The sequence below is a fragment of the Drosophila sulfurigaster genome, chromosome 2L (genome assembly GCF_023558435.1).
Source record: "Drosophila sulfurigaster albostrigata strain 15112-1811.04 chromosome 2L, ASM2355843v2, whole genome shotgun sequence".
NCBI classification, from domain to species: domain Eukaryota; kingdom Metazoa; phylum Arthropoda; class Insecta; order Diptera; family Drosophilidae; genus Drosophila; species Drosophila sulfurigaster.
The window spans coordinates 14,825,954-14,850,446 of record NC_084881.1 but is presented as its reverse complement, the minus strand read 5'-3'; the positions used below and the strand labels follow the sequence as shown (position 1 = coordinate 14,850,446).

Genomic DNA, 24,493 nt, shown 5'->3' with positions numbered 1-24,493 from the left:
TTTTAGAGAGAAACAGCAATTTTTTAGCATTTGAATAAAGTGCCATAAAATGCAAAATTAGCAGCAAGCCTCTCAAATGAAAATTAATGGTTCTATGCTAACTAAGCGTGCATTTAATATTCATAGAATATAGTGATTATTGTGTTCATAGTCAGACGCATTTTCATGGCCGAAACTTTCAAGTATTTAGAAAGAAATAAACGAAAAAGTTAAATCGACTAGATAACAAGCTATTGACAGCAAACGCTTTTGAAATGATTATTTATAGTTTTCGACAATAGTTTTTAGACAACTACATTCTTGGTTAAATTCCTTGAATTGACTCATTAAATGTGCCAACAAAAATTACGTTAATTCTCTGCCAAAACTATACCAAAGTTTGCCATTCATTTAAATGATAATCTTGTGTTCTCCGCCGCTTTTCCTATGTCCACTAAAACCTAACCCAAAAATATGTGCCACAAAATGCATTTTAATTGTGTGTGTGTGTGTCTCTTTGGCAATGCGAGTCTCTTTTGCTATTTCCGTGGTTGTTGTTCTACTCCCACTTCTACTTTTATTTCTCATTTTTTGACTGTGCACTTAAATGTGCGCGATGCCAATGCCAAACTTAATTACAATTTCTCTACCCTTCACCTTTCTGCGCACCAAACTGGAAACTGGCGACACATATATCGTGTGTTTCTCTCTGTGTGTATGTGTGTGTCTCTTTGTGTATGTGTGTGTGTGTGTGGTTCATGCGGTTGCAACCAAAGCAGGACCACTTGAGTCGACTCCAGTGCCAACAGGCAACAGCAGCCAGCTCCAACAGCTGCAAGCAGCACGCGCCGCCAAACTAACGAAGCAGCCCACCATCAACAACACCAACAACTCTCAAACCATGCACAACAACAACGCCACCGCCACCGCCATCGCCACCGGCAACAGCAGCAGCAACAACCTGAGCAACAGCCTGAGCAACAACTCCACCTTGAAGCGTGGAGGAGGAAGCAGCAACCTTGGTCAGTTGCAGCGTGAGAAGCGCGCTTTGCAGGAGCAATTACAGGGACTTGGACTGGGGCAGGGGCAGGAACAGGGACAGCGGCAGCTGGTGACCGCAGCCACGGCTGGCACCACAACGGCGCTGGCAACGACAATTACAACAACTTCACGTAATGCCAAAACCGCAACAACAACAACAACGCTCGCCATCACAGGTAACACTCGCAATCGCACTCACACACACACACACACTGGCACTCACTCGCACACACACTTGTGCACACTTGAGCAAAGGAAATGTTGTGGGATTACTGCAAAAGTGGATGCCACACCACCACCACCGAACAGACACTTGAACTTTGCACCACAAAATGCACACACGACGCCAATAATTAAATAGTTGAAAATATATGTTATCTATGTATGTATGCACCATGCACCCATGCCACGCTGCTACTTTGCTACTTACTTGCAACATGTCACTTGCCACACACACACACACACTCGCAGCACTTGCAGCACTCGAACTACATTGCACAAGCACAATTTTTATTCCAAATCTCTTGTTGCTCGCCATCATCTTCTCTTACATCGCAATTCATTTTAAACTGCAATAAAATATTCATTAATTTTTTGCCCTGCCTTTTGAAAGCAATTGAATAAGGAAGGGGCTGCTAAGAGAGTGAAAGAGAATAATAAAATAATTATTAAAATGAAAAAGAAAATATTTATAATAAAACATATTCATTAAACAGATAGATAAATCACGTACATATGTTTATACCTGCCAAGATTGCAAGCAATAAAAATATAAGAAATATTGAGATAAATATGTGATATCAAATCAAGAGATGAATAAGCAAATAAAAAAACAAAGACAATGATGAGGGAACATTAATATAAAAAAAAATAATAAAGAAAAAATAAAGATAATATAACCCGAAAAGATGAAAACAAAAAAGAATAACGCAAATAAGTTGCAAAATTAATAAATAACTATCTGGAAACTGCCAAGTGTAGATTGTGTGAGACTACAGTATTAATTTTAATGATATTTATTTGTCGCTTTCAATGAAAATTCAATTCAATTCACATTCATATCACAGCATTTTTAAGAGCTAATCATTCATTGGCTTTTCGTTATGTGTCGTGTCGCTTGGCAGCTCAAAAATTAAACAAATGAAAACGTAAAAAAGTTTAAAAAAATAAACGTTAAACGTTAGGTAAAACAGAAAACAGAAGAAGACAGCATTCCAAAGTACAAAGTTCAGACAACAAAAAAAGACAACAGCGAAATTTCTTCAGAATCCAAATCTTTACTTTAACGCCAATTTCGGAGAGAGTGTGAGAAATGTATAGAATATGTCGACATGTTGCATTGCCACGCACTTTAACGCTGCAATGCAGCAATAACTTCTTCAAGATGAGCTTCAAATCGCCAACAGTGCCATCGTCAGTGTCGCCAGCTGCGACGCCGACAGCTCAGTCCTCGACACAACAACAGCAGAGACAACGCAAGAAATCGTTTGAATCAAAGCCAATGCCACTAACAATCGACGAGGCTGCCGTTGGCAACAAGGAGCAGGCCAAAGCGATGCGCCCAGTAGTGACTACTGTGCCACAGATCAACATCAAGGATCAGCGTGACAAGTGGCTGGCCAAAGTATCACCCGGCGGCATGCAACGCAAGGCAAAAGCACGCGTGGCAACCGATACCGAAACCAAAACGAAGCCGTCGCCCATGGCGAGTTTTGTGGGCGCAAATAATGCGACAAACTTTGGCAAATCGAGTAATGCGATGCCTGAAAAGCAGCAGCCAGATGATGAGCAGCCAAAGGACGCCGGCAGCGTAGCGGAGCGCAAGTCCTGGATGCATCGCATGCATGGCGCTCAGCAGCAAAAGCAGGCACAATGGCTCAAGGATATGCAAGCCAAACAACAAGCGGGACGCGATATACAACAACAGAAGATGCAACAGCTGAAGCCGCAGGCGGAGATAACTAAAGCGACAGCTAACCCCAAAACTGCGGTCAAGTCCGCCCCTGAGCCGGAACCCGAACCTGAGCCCAAGTCACCCGAACGTCTTGCTTATTTGGACACCGTACGTCAGCTGAATGCGTATCAGGCACATGAACCGACCGCCGGACGTGCAAAGACCAAAACAAAGACCGATAAGAGTGAACCCAATATTGAGCACACTTTACAGTGTTTGAGGGAAACTGGTTATGAGCACTCGGAACTGGAAAGTATTCCAGTGATTCAGGTGGCTGGTACTAAAGGACGCGGCTCCACTTGTCTCCTTGTTGAGGCCATTCTTCTCTCGCATGGCGTCAAGACGGGCGTGCTTTGTGCTCCACATCTGTTTGTGACCAACGAACGCATACGCATCGATGGCGAACCTATTTCCGATGCCCAATTCACCGAACTCTTTCAGCAGCTGCAAACGCAACTGGCGCAAATGCAGCCACCTCCCAGTTACCAGAAGTTGCTCATGATCATGGCATGTCATGCGTTTCGCAATGCCAAGGTCGATGTGGCCATCATTGAGGTGGGCAGCGGTTGTGCCAGCGATTGCACGAATATCATGTCGCATACGAAAACAATTGGCATCAGCACTTTGGGTTGGGAGCAGAGCTTCAGTCTGAGCAATTCACTTCGCGACATTGCCTGGGCTAAGGCGGCCATCATGAAACCAGAAGCGAGTATTTATACGAGTGCCACGCAACCGGAATGCTTTGAGGTGTTGAGTCAAAGGGCCAAACAATTGGGTCTCCAACTGCATCGGGTGCCCAGCTATGCTGCGTATGCGGAGACAAATTTCTCCGATAAAAAGCTGCTGAACAGCGCAAACTTTGCGGTGAAATTGAATGGTTCGCTGGCCATACAGTTGGCCTATGATTATTTGCGTCGTCATCGACCCGAGTATGTCACCGGGTTGGAGCACAATGCCACACAGTTGACGCCAGGCGCCACACGTGGCCTCGAAACGTATGTGCAGCGAGGCCAATTCGAAGTGATGAAGCATGATATGTTCAATGTGTACATGGATAGCGCTGATACCCTGGAGAGCATGATGATGTGCCGTGAGTGGTTCTATACACGCACACGCAGCAGTCGGGCGCCCAAAGTGCTGCTTTTTAGCAAAGTGAATGAGTTCAATTCGAAGGATTTGCTCACCATTTTGCGGCATAATGTACGCTTTGAGGAGGCCGGCTTTGTGCCCAGTCCCAGTTTGTTTGAGGGCGAGCCATTGGATGTGGCCACAAAGGAACAGGATAAGGCCACAAAGGATGCCATTACGTGGCACAGCATGGAGGAGCTGCAGCGTGCCCGACGCAATGCCAGCAATTGGCGTTCGCTGTGCGAAGAGGATGGCACACGGGACACCGCTCAGCTCTCAATTTCTATTGAGTCGTTCTTCGATTACCTGAAGGAGAAGCATGGCAATCAGCGGTATGGCATGCGTAAAGAATTAGATGTCCTGGTCACCGGATCGCGTGAACTTGTCGCCGGCACCATCACATGGCTGCAGAAGATGAAGGATGCCCAGTTCAAACAGTGGCATTAGCATGAAAGTAATGTGGATTTAGTAGAGTCAAAAATATGTGCTTGTTACTTAAATGCCTACGACAAATGTTGACATTACTTTTGTCCGTTTTACTTGGTATCACAAATAAACTACAAAATACTAGTTACGATAATAGACGAAATTTAAATTTATGTGAATCCGTCAATCCTGCTGTTAGAAGTAAAGCCAGGGTTGGCAAATTTACTTGTTTACAATACTTCGACGTTCATTAACATCGAATGTTCTCGACGGTGAGAAACCCAACACTCATTTCAAAACAGTGTGGTATTCTTAAAATATAACAAATTAGTGAACAAAATTCAAAATATACCTAAGGCTACATTTAGTATACCAAATTATTATACCGAAAAATATTAAAATATATAAGTATATTGTTTTTGTATGTATACCGTATATACCGTATACCGTAGTCCACATTTAGTATATCGATATACATTTAAATATACCAAATTTATATACCGGCAAATATTCAAATACACCGCAGTCTACATTTAGTATACCCATATACATTCAAAATATACCAAATTATTCACCGAAGCTAAAAGTTTTGGTGTTAGCATTGATTTCAGCTTTAAAATTCTTATGGAAAATGTATTTAAATTAATGGGAACTTCAAAGAAATAATATCTATCTATCGTGATTCAATTAATAGAATTATCTTATAGTAACGTTTTGTAACGTTTTGATATCGTCAAGTTAACGTTTCTTAAATCTTATAATAAATAATGAAAGTTGTAAAGAAATATATTTTCTTTTTGCAGTTTTCTAATGGAAATAGTAAACTTAATGAATAAATTAATAACTAATAAACTTTTCTTATCTTTTAACCAGTATTATAACAAATATGTTTTAGAACTCGATATTTTTCGCGAAATAATTTCATGCCTTCTAATTTAGATAAATGTGAAATAGTTGAAACATTTGATATATATTTTTCAGTCTCACACAATAGTTGCTTACCCTATTTACCCTTTTATATATAGTATATCCTTTTCTCACTTCTTACTGAAATGCACTTAATGGAATTTAATTATCACAAAAATGTTCGCAAAAATCTTTTGCTTTTAATTTGCTGCCCTCGCTGTCGAAAAATGCATTAAATGCATTAAATGAATTTTGAGTGAAACTGATGTGAAATGTAAATGTAATGCAAATGCTGCCAAGCTGGGAAACACAAGAGGTAGCATAAAAGTGGCAGCTATCAGCTGCAGAGAGAGAGCATGAATTTGTAAATGCAGGTGAAAGCAACGCATAAGACGAAAACGAAGGCGTTGGTCCATCTCTTTTGGCTTGGACAGTTGCCTGTGCTGATGAGCATGACCGGGCATCTTTTGTGTTTCCCAATTAGCCAGTGTGACTTTCATGTTTCCACAAAAGCACCTTTACCTTTTCAAGCAAATTGTGTCGTCTCGCACCTTGCATTCTGTTAATTTAAGTACTCTACTTATACTTATGTGTCTGTGTGTGCGTGTTTGCGTAATTTGTTTTTGCAGGGTCGAACAATGGGCAGGAGAATAACTATAGCAATGCACGCGATCTGTCACAGGAGGCGCTCTGGCGTCTGCAGCAGTTGCAACACCAACAGCAGCAAATCTATGTGGAACAGCGACCGCCATCCGCATTCAGTGGCCTGGTGGATTACGCCGGTTATCCCATGGCTGCTGCTGTGCCACCCACGCACATAACCACAGTGACCAGTTCGCTGAGTCAACAGAGCTTTGGACAACAACAACAACAACAACAGCAAAGAGAGTTGACAGCATCACAGCAGCAACAGCAACCGTTGGCGCCGCATGAGATGCTGCAGGCAGCGCAACGCTATGGAACATTGAGAAAGTCGAAGCAACCACCGCTGCCACCACAACGCAAGGATCAACAGCAACAGCAGCAACAGCAACAACAGCAACATCAACAACATCAACAGCAACAGCAGCTGGGTAAGTGTTGACCGTTTGTCTTAGATAAAATGAAGCAAAGGACCAGACCCGAAGGGGGAAATGGAGCGGGGAACTTAGAATGAATGGCTCGGAAATCAGTTTGATTGATAATGCAACTAAGTGTTGCGCAAGCTGAGCGGAAGCTGCCACTCAAACGCATATACACACACTTAGACACTGATAAATAAAATAGAATTGCTGAGCTTGGCTTGGAAGGATGCAATCCAGCTGGCCAGGATGTGTACAATTTGCATCTGTATCCTTTTATGCATGAGCAGCCGGAACCAGACACAGCAAACAAACACACACACAGACATTCTCTCTCTCTCCTCTGACACAATAAATCGCTAGCAGCGACAACTATCACAACTACATCAAGCCATTCCACCTTTCCTACACTCGCCACTCTAATAGAAAATGACTTCGAAACAACAACAACAAAAAAATGCACAAGCACAAAATATTTTACAAAATCAAAATCAAACAACGCTGCCAGCTATAAGTGAAGTGAATCACTGAACAGAATGCAACGCCACTTGCCCCATCAACAAAAAGCAACGCACAACAAATGCAAAAAACAGAGCAGCAAAAAAAGTACAAAAATAAAACAAAAAGCATACCAAAATATTCACAACACAAAATATACGTTTTTTGTTTTGTTTTGTTTTGGGTAGAAGAGGTTGCAGTTTTATAACTGCCACAGCAACCATGGTAGATGATTGAGCGAGAAGCATCTAAAATCAGTTAGTTACGTTCTCACAGGATTACGAACACTTTTCCTCAAGACGATTTATGCTGATGATTTGCTTAGTTAATATCTGACGTTATTCACTTTTTGTTGGCATAAAATATAGACAACTTTATTTGAAATATTATTTCTTTAAGTGCAAAAAAAAATTGCTTTACGTATTTAAAAATTACTATAAGTAAATTTTAGCTGACATTTTATTTTGTATTTGAAATCTGTAACACAAATATTAATATATAATATAAAGAAAGTACAGCGTAATATATAAATTATCACACATAAAGATTAATCTACCAAATACAACAAAATATAAACTATAAGAACTATAAATAATAGTTCTTGTAGTAAATACAACAAAAAACATAGTCCATAAGTTATACAATGATACGATAAAAAAAAAAGCAAAATATTATATTTCTGTTTATATTTTATTGTATATTTCGTGATTTCTTAATGTAAACAAATTTCATTACGATGCTATGTTTTAAAAGTGAAATTTGGAAATAAATAAAAGTAGATTTTTTTAATTTTCCACCCTAATATATAAATTTAAATCCAATACTTCAAATGCACGAATTTAAATGAAAAATTGTATATGCTTAAATTTAAATGCAATACTTCAATACACATTTAATGAAATTGCAATGATTGCACAATACACTGCAGTTGATTTGCTAAATAGACGCACAATTATCCTAACTAGCCACAAAAGCTTACAAAATAGTTGCTCAACTTTCTCAAGTAGATGAAAAAGTGGCGCAATCATTTCGTGTTTTTACCACTGAAACAAGCCGCAAAACTGTTCAGAACCATGAAAAAGCGTACGTTGTGCGAAAAAAGCATTGTGATTGAGCTGCTTATGTATGCACACCATTACAAAGACATTTCGAGTGTGCGCATGGAGCGTATACGTAATATGTATACCCTGCAAGCGCAGAGTGTGAAACATTTACATTTTTGAATTGTAAAATATGGCAAAAATTGTATATTATTTCAACCTAAGATCCATTGAAAACTACTTACAATTTACTTTACTTTAAAAGCTTAAACAATATATAATATATTACTTCATCATTTAATTCCTTAGTTTTTTGGCACTTGAAACTGCCTTCAATTAGACAGACTGCAAAATAGCAAAAGAGATAGAGAGAGAATAGCTGAGGCTGCGACTCAATTGTTTTTGCTGATTATTCATATTTACCACACTCGTTCGTACATTATGAACTGATTCTAATCCGCTTAGCAGCTTCGCAAAACCAGACAAAAAATGCAATTAAAACAAAGCACTCAAAGTCCAACAGCAGCTGCCGAAGAGAGAGAGAGCCGCATTTGTTGGCCACAAAAAAGCAGAAAAACTTCAATTGCAAACTGTAAAAAGGAGAAAAGGTTGTAAAGGCTGACGATAACAAACTCATGTCTGTTGTTGGCTTTGTGACTGTCATAAGAAGGCCAAAAGCAAAACATTGCCCACAGTCAAAAGCATTATAAGAAACTCTCAATGATTGGCCAAAGACATCTGTGGATGAACAAGCGGCAAGCACAACTGGGAATGTAATTTTTTTGTAGCACTTTTTATGGCCAGCTCGGCTTAGAGAATAGAAAAGGTTAGTTAGTGAGTGTATCTTGCTTTTATTTGCAAATTTAATTGGTAATTACGTAGGGAATAAAATATAAATGAACAGAGTTAGCATAAAAGTGAGGCTAATATATGTAAACTATTTTTTAATGTGGAAATATTATTCAATGTTTTTTTCCTTTTCCAAATTTGAAGATAAACCATTTTATAGTTGTTGATTATAAATAAAATGATAAGATACATTGAACTTTATTATACAAAAAAATAGCCACATTCAAAGTTTTTCTTATTACCTTAATGAAGCTGTTAATTATGAATATATAAATGTATTTATATTTAACAACTTCAATGGGGTAATAAGAAAAACTTGGAAATGACAATTTTATTTCAAAGAAGATGAAGTTATCTAATTTTTTATTTACAATTAAGTTCTTTAGTATAAAATTGCTATTTTTAATGTTTTCTATTAGCTTGTTCGGTTTATTTCTGTGTCATATCTCTTAACCACATATCTCTAAGACCAAGTCACATCTCAGCACTCAAATCGCATTCTCAGAATAAAATGCAGTTATGCCATTGACTTTCATTGGTTTTCTCTCATATTTTTTTTGTGATTTAGAAAAGGTAACTGAGTGTCGTATAGTGCCCTCTGCAGTTATTCAAGTTATGCAGTTTACTTTGACTCTGTTCTGTGCTTTTCTGTGCTTCTCCCTTCCTTTTTGTGCTTATGCTTTTAGCATTCCAATGGCCACACGGCAACAATACTCGAATTCTAACAACAACCATGAATGAACAGAGAGAGAGAGAGTGAGAATAGCGAACAGGGGCAGGGTACAACAATAAAAGTAAACTTGAATTTCTAGAGGGAACTCAAATGTCTAGTTTAAAGTAGAAAACTTGTTAGTCGCTGCGCATCTTTTGACGTTTGCCAGAGGAAGGGGAGAGGAAACGGGGAAATATTTCGCCATTGTTTGGCGTATTTGGCGCTGCAAAGTATGCAATGCTTTTGAGCTCTCGATCTGTGCAATTCAATTGCCGCATTTGTGGCCGCTTTTCAATGAGTAAGAACGAGAGAGAGAATGCTCTATCCTTTTAACGCGATAGCACTGTGCAATGCCAAATATTTAGCATTTACCCAGTACTATCTGTCTCACTCGCTCTCTCTCTATAAATTGCGCTGCTTCTATTGGCAGTTTGGTTAGGTGCATTCCTCAAATCGCTTACCGCTTCAAAACGCCATTGTTTCAGCGATAAAAGCAGCACAAAAAAATGCACTGCCGTATTGAACTGATTTTGGCATTGATGTACATCTAAATGCATTCAATTGAAACTCTGAGCGGCTTTGAACTGAAACGCAGTATAGTGAATAGAAATATGTGTAGCAGCAGAGAATTAAAGAGACTTTTTCTAAGCAGTTTTTAGAGCCTGTCACAAATTGAGTTTCTAGGCACCAGAAAAGAGAGCAATAAACTAAAAAAGAAATAAAACGATTACTGTTACAGCCAATACATGAATGACTATAAAATCTTTTAATTATGAATTTAAAAAACAGAAAAATAGACTAACTTACTATAAAAACAAGTAAGAAAGCTACAGTCGAGTGTGCTCGACTGTGGGATACCCGCTACCCACTTTGAGTAAAAGCAAAACAGTGCGGTATATACCAAATTAATACATCACAAAAATACGTAACTATACCAAAAACTATATTTAGTATAGTACTACATTTAAGATATACCATAGAGTACAATATACATACCAGATGATCAGCCAAAGCTACTTAGACTAAGTTAGCGCCCTTCTACCCTTTGGGTGCCGGGTATAATAACAACAAATTTGAGATTGAAATATTGAATAACTATTTATTTTAAAAACTTCATTGTCTAACTTGCCCTTGCTGTTGTAAACTCACAATAAAACATAATTTTCAAATTAAATATCTACTCAAAAGCATAGGAAAAAGACAAACAAGCTCTAAATTATATAAATTCTTAAATTAAATTAAATTTTAATGGAAATTTTAATAATATTTTATTTCGATGAATTAGTTCAATCTTAATTTACTTCTTTAGTACAATTTGTTAACAAATTTTAATTTAAATTTATTTTTTATTTTATATTAATAGACTGATTTTATCCGTTCTTACTCATCTTATTGCAATAAGGAATTGTATTTGTTATTACAATAACATAAAAATACTAATTTAGTTTATTCTTCATATGCTTTCTTAACTCAATTTGAGTACTTAACTATCATTTAATCATTAGATAATATCCTTTTACTTTTAATTACACCAAATTCACAGAATGTGTAAAAACTCTTCATACAACGCCGATTACCGGGTATTACAATTTCATTAACTTGCTGTGCTTGACAAAAGAGAAAATTAACAATTAGAAGCTTATTAACCACATCAATTTACGAGTCAACAAAGTAGACTCTGTTCTGTGCACGACACAGAGGACAGATCATTAAGCATACAGCGCACATAAAATACAGAAACAAACAACACACACATGCGAACTCTGAGACATAAGATATGTGCATATAAACCGGTGTACAGAGGAGGTCGCCATTATTTATGCCTGGGGCCAACAACTTTTGACAAATTTTTTGGCAAAACATTTTGCGTAATAAATTTATTTTAATTACAACGCCAAAACTGGGCGCATTTGCTTGCTTGACTATATAGTGTGGGCGTGGCATACTCGATGTGGCTGCCTCGCTAGGTGGATGGGTGTTTGGGTGGGCATACTTGCTGTGGTTCGTAATGAATGCGCTTCAATTAAATGAAATATTCATAGGCATAAATACGGGAGAAAGAGAGAGGCAGCTTTGAGCGTCGCCAGGCTGTCCAAGGCAGCAACAGCAACAGCAGCAGGTAACAGGAATACCTGCGGCCAAGCATGTTTTATGAGCCAGCAGCCAGCAACCAGCAGCCAGACTGCGAGAGCTAGCTGCGATGCGGACCGGACCGTGAAGGCATAACGATAGAGACCGCGACCAGCACACGGAACAGAACAGAACAGAACGAACACAATAACCAGCAATAGACAGTGCATAACAAAAATAGTTTACAAAACAAGCACAACAAATAGATACACTTTATTAAAGCTAAGCAAGAATTTCATAAATAAACTAATTCATAATTCTTTGTTTTCTTTAAATAATAAAGAATTGATCAATATTTTAAACAGTTTCTATTTCCCATAACATAAAAGATCACTACTCTTCAATTGATTGTGTAATTATGAATTCCCCACAGTAAAACAAATCTTAATTGACTTTATATTGAGTTGATAATTTTTGTCATTTAATAAGCTCATTTTTTATTGCAATTTTGTTCGTTTTTTCCTAGGGAATAAATATAAAATAAAAACTGAAAACAAATTTTATACATAACGTAAATGAAATACTAATGAATAAATTAATGCTCCCACTTATGTCTATCAAAATAATAAGTGGAAATAATTTCAGTAGTAAATAAAAGAAATAAAAACTAAATATAAAATGTAAGTAAAGTATCACAGAAAAAACGAATGAATACAGAAATACTCTCATGTTGATAGCACTCTAGCAAAATAACACGCTAAAACGAAAAGGATATACTAAAATGTTTTTAATTTGAACTTTTATTTAAAAACATAGTTTCGCTGAATTACAAAATGTTATATACATTATAACTGTATTTTCCTACGTCCAAATTTCCCTGAGATTCAATCGATTGATTATCGTTCTTTTATTTAAAAGAACCTGCTGAGACTTGCACTTTTTCTCTGTATTTAATTTCGCTGAAATTGTGTCGCTTTTCTGTCTTTTTTTTTTAAGAATCTATTAAGAATTGTTTGTTTTTTATTATACATCCTAAACTTCGCTGAAATTTGATAGGTTTTCCAATATATTTAGGCTCTAAACAAAACTTCACTAAAATTCGAATGATGAATTTCATTAACCAGCAATTATTATTGATATCGCAGTAAGCTCAGCAACTTTGGTTAAATACGCCGAACGAGAAGTTTACTTATGACCACGTACACACACACACACACACAGACACACAGCTACTGCTGACCCCAGTCATCAGTTGTGATTGTCAACAGAGAGCAATAGCGGCTATGCCCCAAGGGCATGGGCAGAGTGTGGCACATAAACCCAAATGGCGAGCCATCATCAGCGCATTGGAGCCTGCTTTTGGAGCTTGTTAATTATGGCATAGCTAACTGTGTGTGTTTCGCGGAGGGTGGTGAAGAGGTAAACTGCCAAACCGAGGAAGCTGTTGCCAGTAACTGTGTTGTGTTGTGTTCTATTGTGTTGTGTTGTGTTGTGTTCTCTCTGCACTCACTCTCTGGTCAAACGGGCCATGCATCTTTCAAACAATTTACCAATTTGGCGTTGTCTATGCATCGCTGTATGTGTGTGTGTGTTGACTGACCACAACTCGGATCGCTCATAAAATGTTTATTAGGTAATGAAACATAGCCTAACAACGAGGCAAAGGCAATAACAACACATAAATTTTGCAACGAGCTTCTGCCCCTTTATGCCCCATTTCGTAGCTCTACGCATTGTTTGTGCTGCGCTTCAATGCGAATAAAGAAATTGCAATTGTTAATTGAGTTTTTCAACCAGAAACCAGGTTTTCCAACGAAGACTTCAATACAGCAACTACAACTACAAAGTCGAAGAAGATAAACGTAAACGCATTTGGCCAAACTGAATTCGCAAAGCGTTGATAAATTTTCAATGCGTGCGCATAAAAGTATGCAAAGGTATTTCATATTGTGCGAGACATAACCGCAAGGCAACAACAACAACAACAACGATTTGCACCTTCCACTTGACTTGAAGTGCTCAGATAGAGAGAGAGGGAGAGAAAGCGGAAGAGAGGAAATAGAAAAGCAGCTGAGCTGTGGTAGAATGTGAAGTGTGCGTGGCAAATGCAGAAAATGTATTTATGCAAAAGTTGCAATTGTCAACGTTGACGCAAAGTGCAGAAAGTGTTGCGCGAAATCAACGGCACATAGTCACGCACACACTCATAAGCACACACACACACATAGATAGATACTCGGCACATCAAACACCTACAAGACAAGTTTATGCAATGGAGTTTTGCAGAAAAGGGACAAAGCTCTAAATACACTACGCTCTGAGTTGAGGGATTTAAAAGTGAGAAAAATTGCTAAGCACATTTCAGAGTTTTCAAATCTATTTGCAAAAAGTTAGCGACTGAGCATTTTTAATTAATAAAATTTTATTCAAACTTTATATCGTAATTTATTTTGAAATATATTAATGTACAAGTTTGAAAGTAGAACTTAAATGCTTCCTTTAAAAATATAACCAACTAAGTATTTTATTGTTGTTGTCCTAAAAGTTTTTAAATATATCTGCAAAATGTTGGCATAGAATAAATATAAAATGATTTTTATTTCAAAACAAGTTATAAATGTATGACAACCAAAATTATTTTGCCACATTAAATAATATAAAATTACTATAATGAATTTTTAATAAATCTCTAAAAATTCAAACTCTTCCAATTAAAAGCAAATCTGCCATTCATTGATAAACTTTTGCTTAACAATCAATCAAAATTTGATCGACAAGCAATATTCTAAATCCTATCAAATCTATGAAATGAGAACAGTTTTCAGTGCGATTTTTACTAAAAAATATAAAAGAATTTGAAATGAAACTCGCAACAAGCACACAAAATAAAAAATAAATAAAATCTGAAAACATTTCTATACACTTTCCTCATTCATTCTGCTTGCTACATGTGTACATGATTTGTTGGGAAAATGAGTTCGGTGCTATAAATCCGAACTGCCAGACTACATTTTAAGCCACAAAATCTATTCCGCCGAGAACTTGATTAGGTTAAGGATTACATGACGCAATCGAAGCCAGAGTGTAAACGTGCTAACGCCCACAGTTGTGAGAGAAGAGTACAAAACTTGACAAGAGTTGACTTTTCAAATACCCAACACACATACACACACACACACACGCAACACACATACACAACACACACAATCATCGCATGGTTAGAGCTGAAGATAGAAAAGCTCAGAACTCAGAACTCACCTGAGTGTTTGAGTGTTTTGGCATTTGAATTGAGTTTTGCATTCCAGAACTGTCGCTGAGTGTTGATTATGTTTCGCTGCTTTTGTCACATAATACACATAGATAGATAGATATATTCGGTTTTGATATATTTCAATGCAATATACAAAGTACAGCAGCAGCCCAGGTGCAACCCTTTCACATTCTGTTTGTATTCATTGCTGCATCCCCCAAATACGTGTGTTGATTGAATGCAAATGCATTTGGAGCGGCAATGCATTCAAATTGTATAAAATATTTACAAATATATATTTACATATAGTATATGCATATATATTTATTATTTCTGTATTTACAGCATAAATAAATATATAAGTATTCATATGCAAATCGCGTGCTTAGAGACGCATTCACAAATTCGCTGACCCATTTGCATATAGAGTAGGGTTAAACATATAGACACAGCATCATAATTATACCCTGGGAAAAAAAAACTATGACATCATTTAAATTGATTCAATCGCTCGATTAACTTATCTCTCTTTAATTTGTACTTCTTTTGGAGAATATTTAAATCGATAAAATTCTAAATGATTATCAAATTATGAGAAAAAGTTTTCTAAAAAGAATATCTGCCTATCTCTTTTGTCTTTGACATAATTTAAATTGAATAAATTGTTCATCACGCTTCAAAAATATAATCTTTTTTACGTTAATACAGATTCTTACAACTTTATTTGCGAAATGTATTCATAAAGAATATTTGTCTAATATATAACATAATTTCAATTGATTTAATAGTTCTTTGAGTATTCAAAATATAATCTATTTATTCTTACCTCTTTATTTAGAAATGTATTTAAAACGAATATTTCTGTTGTCTTGGAGAAATTTAAATTGATTTAATTGTTTCTTGTGCTTCTAAATTAAAATCTCTTTATGTATTTAAACCTTTTAACATTTTTATAAAAATCATGTTAGTTAAAGAATATTTACTTATTCTTAAATTGATTAAATGAATCTCATCTTCAACGTTTTAAAGTCAACCTTAACAATTAAATAATACTAATAACCAATCAACATCTCTAGAATCAGAACTCTTGGGTATTTAATGCGGTCGAACATATTGAAATATTTAAATCTAGCAAATTAATACCGTCATGAACATGTTTCAAATGCAAATTGAACGTATAGTTTAATGGAGTTTTTAATTATTTTAAATTATGCAATTCACATATTATTTATTAGTGAGCTTAACTTGTACAAAACGAAATCGATTAATATATTCCCTCCATTTCCCCCTTTCTCCCTTTCTGTTTCTTTATGTCTCTCATTACAGCGGACATAATACAGGATTTAGCAAATTAAACTAATTGCCAGTGAAGAGACATTACAACAACAGCAACAACAAAACAGCAAAATGAACAACACAAAAACGTTTAACAAACACGTTTTGACATTAGCATTAAGTAAGTAAATTGAGCCGAAAACACACACACACACACAGACACAGATGAATTGCAGCAATTAAAATGCAATTAATGTGTCATAAAAATGTACTAGAAATCGCAAATACAGCAAATTCTATTAGGTGTCTTCTAACTAACAGAAAACAGAAAAGAGTATTCGATTTACGTGTAGAATTATTGCAAATTTCGACCAAAAAACAAATTAAGCAAAATCCAAATCTTTAGATTTACTCGTAGAACACTAAGCACTGCAGTGAAAAGAGGCATTTAATGTATAAACTATGCAAAAAATATTCCAAGAAAAAAACGAAAAACGAAAACTAAAAACCACAGCGAAAAACCAAAGATAAAATGCACTTTAACTAAGAAATTAATTGTAAAATACACAGAGTGAGTTGAGCTAAGATCATTTAAATGAACACCATTGCAAAAAAAAATATTTTTTTTGACAACAACTATTTCTGAACCCATAAATTATATTTCGTTCTTCAACTACTGCTTGAAAATACATTTCAGAAAAGTTTATTTAATGTGGAAGCCATATAAATAAAGCCTTAAATCCTCAACTGAATTTAAAATATATTTCAATAAAGCATATTTAAACTACATTTCACCCTTTTTATAATTCCTTGTAATCATTGTTGAAAATAATTATTAATTCTATATATTATGTGGCCAAAATGAGGTTGCCTATTTCGTTTATGCCCGCATTGAATGGCGACAAGTGCAAATAATTGTAGCATGAAATTCTGTCTGCAATTGTTGTAAAGCCAAAAGCCAAACACAAAAGCCACCTTTGAGGTTATGTTTGCCCAAAAATCAAAACAAAAATCCTGCGGCTAATATGGAAAATTTACTAAAATCAAATAAACAGTTATTGTATCCTAACTCAATACACATATACACACACACACATATACACACACAGACATATTCAGATTGCCGTGAAATGGCATTTTAATTGCATTGACAACAAAAAACTAAACGCTAAGCGGGGAAACCAAAGTTTAAATACTCTTATTTGAATTTTAACTGATTTCACAGTTTAAAAATGTGCCAAATGCAGTATATAAATTTGAATGCTTAAACTTTTTTTGGTTTAAAAAATTTTAAATAATTATAAATTGTAATTTTTTTGTAAAAGAAATTATAAATTTCCTATTTTACAAAAGAAACTCAGAAATAAAAATTTGTAAATATCCTTTAAAAAAAAACGATTCAAAAATATATCATTTAAATTTCCTTTTTAGCAAAATGAATTCAAAAATGTAAATTTTAAATTTCTCTCTTAACAAAATGGGTTTAGAAAGGCATACTTTAAATTTCCTTTCTTACAAAATAGAATACATGTATTATAAATTTAGTTTTGTACAAAATGAATTCAAAAATGTACATTTTAAATTTATTTTTGTACAAAATGAATTCTCAGAAATAAAAATTTTAATTTTCCTTTCTTTCAAAATGAATTCTTACAAATGTAAATTTTAAGTAATGTACATTTTAAATTTAAAAATTAATTCATAAATATAAATTTCAATATTTCCTTTTTTTTATAAAATGGGTTCAGAAATGTAAATTTAAAATTTCCTTTTCTACAAAATGTATTCTCAGAAAGGTAAATTTTAAATTTCCTTATCTCAGAAGTGTAAATCGAGTGGCAAATTCGTAAAGCCCACTTCAAGGGTATTAATACGCTGAAATTGTCGAAAAGAGCAAACAAGGCTCATTAGCCTTTATTTTTGTGCTGGCATATTGAATCACATCGCAGGGTTAAGAGCTGTGTGAGCTGAAGGGACTGCGGGGAATGCGGGGAAAAGCAGTGGGCATTTATCGGCAAGAACAATGCTGCAGCAAGATGAACAACTAATTGCGCAGCTAATTTCGATTGTTGCATTGTCGTCGTTTATAATCACGAAAATTGTAATTACAAATTACAATTGGGTCGCGTTATTGCAAATTAGATTGTGTAAATGTTGTAAATTAATTTTTGCCAATGCCACAGAAAACGAAAAACACACACACACACACAAGACTCATTGACAGCATCAGCAAATGAAAAGCACAACAGTTTTCAATTTATTTTTGGCTTAATTGCCAATTGGTCAAAAAGATTTATTAAATTTGCAATTTCTCGTCAAACACAGTAAATGCAATTTAAAGGCATATCTCAAGCAATAAAGAAGAAGAAACTGGCAACTGGAAAATAAACGAAAACAAATAATGAAAACATCAAATTTTTTTTTTGTTGGGAAACGCAAACAAACCGCAAATATGAAAATCAAAATAATAAAATCTTTTGACAACCCCTAAAAACCGTTTTTGGCCAATAGCAAAAATTGCAATTTAAATGTTAAACTTCATCACAATGCCAGACAAACTACATAGCAAAAACTACTAAGTGCAAAACTATTACAATAAAAACAATAAACCGAGCAATAACAAAAACTACAAAACTGTCTGACAACAGCCAAGATAACCAAAATAATGAAATTAAAGCAAATAAACTCTCTAGCAGCAAATGCGTTAAATTCCGTTAAATTGCTAACAATAGAAAACATTTATTTTGCTAGCAACATATATTTATCTTAATTGAGTCTCAAATCAAAGCAGAATTTATAACCGATTTATGCATATTTATGTCTTGACAATCTTGATGAATTGCCACTGAGTTCGTTTAATTCTCAATTGAAATTAATGCTTTTATTAAAACTTAATATTGTCACAAGCTTATTCAATTGCAAATTCATAAGTTTATGAGATGAAAAGTAAATTTTGTAGATACAAAGCAAATGCACAATTTATTTAAATTCTAAAATTAGTAAATATGAGCTGAATTAAAGTTCAAACGAAAGTCAAAAATATATTTTATCTCGTTTCAATAAATGCAATATGTTCACAAAATTTAAACACAGTATTCACAAGGCAAACTCAAAGCTTTAACAAAATTAAAGTGCTGCCAACAAACGATGTCGACATGATTGATTCATATGCAAGTTTAGACAATATTTAACAAGTATTTATTTGATTTGGGATTACTGTAATTCCATAACCATTTGCCAATAGTTTTTTACTGCTGGAATTTGCACAGCTCGTTGCCTCGATGCATCTGAAAGTCCTTCCGATTTTTGCTATCCTCCCATGTTTGTAATACCCACCTCTGGCCTGTGCAATCTAATCCCATGCACATCTAATAGACGCAGTTGTAATAAACTTTTTTTTTAGGGAATTTTCCTATTCACTCATGCAAAACGAAAAAACAATTTTGATTTCGTGTTTATGCCAACAAAATGGTTTGTAAAATGCGAAATATAACGTTGTTGGTATTTCTTTTGCTTCTAAATTCTATATCGTTTTTAAGCTCTCTCTGAATATGAATGTAAAGGAAACAAAAAAGAGAAAGAATCACGTTCGAATCTCGTGTATAAAAACACTTTTCAACTCCACCAATACGAATTAAATTGAAGCATTTATTTTGATGTGTAACTAAGAGTTAATTAGGCAACAGGAAGAATATGCTGTAGTCATCGCTCTGTTCATGAAACTTTCTGAATTTATAATGCATAAGAAGAAGATATACAAGATAATACATACAGGGTCAGCTTTTGATGGCTGCCTGTAAGTACGTACAACATCTTATATGTAGGCTATAAGCTAGTTCTATGTGCAGTGAATTTGTATGCTGAGCTCTTTGCCTCATCAACAATTCAAGCAAATAACGAATGAATATCACGATAAATAATTTAACAGTATTTTAAAATATTTATGCAAAGTATGCATGCAAAATTAAACAAATTAAATTACTAACAACTACAAACAAAAAAAAATGAATAATGAAAATACAAAAAAAAAATCCATTGAAAAGTTTATAAATAAATTGTAAGTGCATTGTATATAATACAAAATGAATAAATATTAATATTGATAACCAAACGTATCGTAGCATATGCAAACTAATTGTTTAATTGAATTTAATTATGTAAATACACGCAATTACTAGCATTAAAATGAAATGCAAGCAGACACAAGAGAGTGGAAAGCATGTTGGAATTTACCAAATAGTTCGATTCCGTTTCTTGTTTATAGACATTTTCGAAAAGAACCGAACCTTAAAATTGTTTTCTGTGTTTTTTAAGTAGCTTTTAAACTATGTATTAATTGTAAGTGAAGACACATTGAAAACTTGAAATCAAAATAGTCCAAGAAGAGGCGCAGTTGTAAGTAGTTGAATAAGTTACGATATACGATACGATATATGATATTAAACGATATTATTAGCATACGATACGATGCGATTTGATGTGTCCAATTGAAATCGTCTGTTATTTTATTTACATTCTAGACTATAACTTTATCGCTCTCTATCTCTCTGTAAACTAACTAACATTTAATCGACTTATATAGTAAACATATAATGACAAAGAAAAGAAAAGAAAATATATATGTGCATATATACTTGCATGATATATGTTTAGATGTGAACGAAGTTGGTCGCATGGCGATGGCAAACTAAAAATTTTAACTGTAAACTTAGCGAGTAACGAACATACTTCTAATAACGATATTATGATATGGATACGATAACGATAATGATAACGATAACGATAATACGCATATTGAATAAATCGAAATGTAAAACTCTATAGCCGTGTTTCAATTATCAAAATCGCACAAATATTTCAGGCACTTTCAACATGTAATCAAAAAAAAAAATAGCTGCAAAATAGATTTGTATACTTTTTGTATCCATCGTGGAAAAAGAAATGGCAAATCAGAAATACAGTTTGATTGTGGAAATGCTGATCATTTGGCTGCTGATCGTTGTGCTCCTCATGCTGCGCAATTTGTACCGACTGCATAACAAATTATTTGGCATCAAGAAAAAAACAACCGACATTGTCAGAAACAACAGCAACAACATTGACAACAACAACAATAGCTGCGAGCAAGAAGAGAAGAAAATCCGATGTGACCGCTGTGCAGGTAAATTGAAAATTGTTGCAATTGTTTTTTGTTCATTGGCGGCAGAGATGCCACAATTAAAAAATGTCTGCCTTTTTTTTGCCTGTGCTTTTTTTACGAGTGCACGGCAACACTGGCAATTGTGTGAGTATGTGTGTGTGCTTTATTTGTGTGTGTGCGTGTGTGTGTGTTGGCAAACCACAAATGGTGACATTGCGCAAATAAAAAACAATTTACGATAAACATCAAATTTCCACAAATTACCTTATATTTTACGTGAGTTGCGAAACAGATTGTAAACCACAGGCAGACATACTCACACACACACATCTACACACACACAAGCGAGCAACGAAAAAAATGGCGAAGGGGGGCGCAGAAAAAAAAACCGCGACGCGCTGATTTTACAGCACGTTGAGCATACGCCTCGTTGGCCATTGTTTGTGCACTGGCAGCACAGCAGGGAGGCTTCTAGGTTTTTGTCAGAGCGAGAGGGGAAGGGAAGGGAACGAGGGGAGAGAGGATACCCCTCTACTCTGCTGTGTGTGTGTGTGTGTCTGTGTTGTCTGTTTGCTACGTACTTTAAACGTAGCACACGCCTACACTTAAATTTCGAAATTTGCAATTATTTTTATTGCTCGCCATTTTCGCTGGCTGTTTACGCTGTGGCTTTGCCTTTTTGCCAACACTCACGACACAAAAATGGCAACAATGGCAGAGGTAGCTTCACAGCGCATATCAGCAATAGCAACGGCAACAGCAGAGCCGCCCATCATAAATTTACACGGCACAGCAGCCGAAATAAAAGATAATACATATACATATATCTGTATATATCTAGAAATAAATATAAATGCCTGTTAAGCGTATGTCGCTGGCCTCTCTGCGCCGTGCCGAGGCACCTTTTAACAGTCATCACAGCACAGCACAGCACCATTTAAGGGGGCCACAACCTGTGACCTTCTACTACACAAAACACAAAAAACAAACACAAACATCCTTAGTTACAGCACAGCAAGTAAATGCGGGCAGGAATTTTAATCTCTTCCGTTTATGTTTGTCATTTGATTTGCATTCATTTTTTTTTTGTCTTTGTGAAGATAAAAAATGTCTTTACATATTTTGAATATGCAAAGCATTTTTTCTGCAGGCCATTTTCTTTGGCTTTTCAGGAATTTGTTAATAGTTTTGTATTTCAATTGTAAGCTAATAACTACAAAGTGTTCTATTTTTGATATCAGCAACTTTTGCTTGGAATATTTCTACTTTATTTAATAGTGCTGAATCTCTAAAATCTAAAATGTAAATCTCTCACTACTTTCTGATAGATGTAGGAATTTTAATCTCTTCCGTTCAAGTTATTTATTTGACTTGCATTCTATTTGTAAAGATTTTAAATATGCAAATCTTTTTTATTCTATCCCTTTGGTATTGCAGCAAGTCGTTAATAGTTTTCTATACATTTGTAAACGAAAACTCATTTGCTAAATATCTTTACGATCTGCATGAAATAGTTTTTTATATTTTTGGTATATGATATTTATATGCTTTTAGTCTATAACTAAAATGAATATTTTGCATTCTTTTAATTTCCAACCCTTTACTTCAAAAGCTTTCTAATTCGTGTATATATTCACCTTCTGTTCGGATTAGTTTTTTTTATGTATTTGGTATATTTGGATGCTTATAGTATATTTCTCAAGTCTGTTTATAATTCCTTCTATAGAAACTATGCTTCGCAATCAACAATTGCCATAAAAAATATAATTACCATTTCCTGTAACACATTATATCCTTCATATATTTGCTGGACTTGAGGAAATATCTCAAATGGTCTTTAAATTAGGAATATAAATACAATACACTCTTCGTATGTGACTTGTGTCACTTTAAAGCCTCCTAGGAGACTCGCATCACAAGAAATTCAAGGAAACTCAATCTCTGGTCAATATCTGTGTTGTTATTGTAGCTGTGCGAACGTATTAGCCTAATAGTTGTTGTATTTGTCATTCTCAAGAGCAGTTCAATGATCTCTCGATGTGTCAATGCTCATGACCAACGGGACAGTAATTAGGTGCCTCTTTGGCTTATTCCAAGTGAGGAGACGTGCCCGTTGGTTCAGTTTAAAGGAAAAAAAAAATACGAAAACGAAATGTTAAGTAGCCGTAAAGTGGCCGACTGGTAGCTGTGTTGGCTCTGCTGGCTGTGCCAATGTAATTAGAGAGCATTAGGATTAGGCTTACAAATTCCGAGCAAGAACACACAAAATTTGATGCCAACTAGCCAGAGGCAAGACTTTCCGACTCCGACTCTGATTCTCGCTCTCATTCTCGGTCTCGATTTCTCTTCTAACTGGCATTATTGTTTTGTATTTTTTTGGTACTGGCTTCTATGGTTCTTCTCTCTTCAAGAAATGAAAACTTTTCTTTTACCTCACATTTTTTTGTTTGCATTCGACGCAACACAGAAATAAATCAATTTCATGGCGCGTTGCAGAGCTTGGACCAAGTCCATAACGACAACATTTAGATATGAGCAACATGAGGCAAGGCAAGGAAATAGGAAAAAGCAATGCCAAAGCCCCGCGGCTAGGTTAAATTGTGTACAGGTACCTAAAATGTCTGCCCGAATATTTTCAAATATATGTGTGACAGATACGAGTAGGACAACGAATGCGAGCGTATATGCGATTTGTTTGCCTTTTCCTTATACACTTCTTGAAAGGGTGTAACGATTATTGTAAGGAGTTAAACTCAGCTGAAGTTAGTTTAGACTCTGACTACATGACTGTGTTATCATTTCATTTGCCTTGTTAAATTAAAATGTATTGCAATATATTATCAAATAGTTGTACATACAATAACAACTATATCAGCACAAATTTTTGAAGTTATTCAAGAAATTCTTTTGTATGGCAAAAAAAAGCGACTCACTATGCGTCTTAGCTGCTTTGGCGGTCAATCTGGTATATTTTGTACTGTATGGTATATTTTAAATATAGCACTCTATCAATATGTCAAAAACATACCCTTCTGTATATTTTGGGAATAATACTGAATTTTTTTGCTTTTTCACACTTTAATATAACAAATATAATAATAATATAATAATAATTAATTGCTTCTAGATAACTTTCTGATTTTTCATTAGTATTGTACTCTAGA

The 24,493-nt window shown here is 35.1% G+C and overlaps 3 protein-coding genes across 8 annotated transcripts in view; all 3 read left to right on the top strand.

The window, feature by feature from the left end:
• The window catches only part of LOC133850927 (hemicentin-1), a 136,674-nt gene extending 119,179 nt beyond the window's left edge, over positions 1 to 17,495 (top strand). For 2 of the 5 annotated variants that reach the window (XM_062287185.1, XM_062287186.1), the window contains exons 8-9: positions 6,064 to 6,507; positions 16,241 to 17,489. In XM_062287185.1, coding sequence (XP_062143169.1) covers positions 6,064 to 6,507; positions 16,241 to 16,269 — 473 coding nt within the window. In that variant the 3' untranslated portion in view covers positions 16,270 to 17,489. Of the gene's footprint in view, positions 1 to 755; positions 1,197 to 6,063; positions 6,508 to 16,240 lie in introns of those variants that run through there. The other 3 variants (XM_062287189.1, XM_062287188.1, XM_062287187.1) reach the window with 3 other exon arrangements.
• On the top strand, positions 2,107 to 4,691 carry LOC133850928 (uncharacterized). Its single transcript, XM_062287190.1, has one exon. It carries the CDS (start codon positions 2,333 to 2,335, stop codon positions 4,547 to 4,549), a length of 2,217 nt encoding a protein of 738 aa, XP_062143174.1. The 5' UTR covers positions 2,107 to 2,332; the 3' UTR covers positions 4,550 to 4,691.
• A 3,541-nt stretch (positions 17,496 to 21,036) lies between the features above and the next one.
• The window catches only part of LOC133849491 (protein cappuccino), a 39,989-nt gene continuing 36,532 nt past the window's right edge, over positions 21,037 to 24,493 (top strand). The window contains exon 1 of one of the 2 annotated variants that reach the window (XM_062285602.1): positions 21,037 to 21,350. The gene's annotated coding sequence lies outside the window, so the exon portion shown is untranslated. The remainder of the gene's footprint in view (positions 21,351 to 24,493) is intronic. The other variant, XM_062285627.1, reaches the window with a different exon arrangement.

Coding starts and splice junctions, on each gene's coding strand:
- LOC133850928 (XM_062287190.1), top strand. CDS start 2,333: ATGTATAGAATATGTCGACATGTTGCATTGCCACGCACTTTAACGCTG.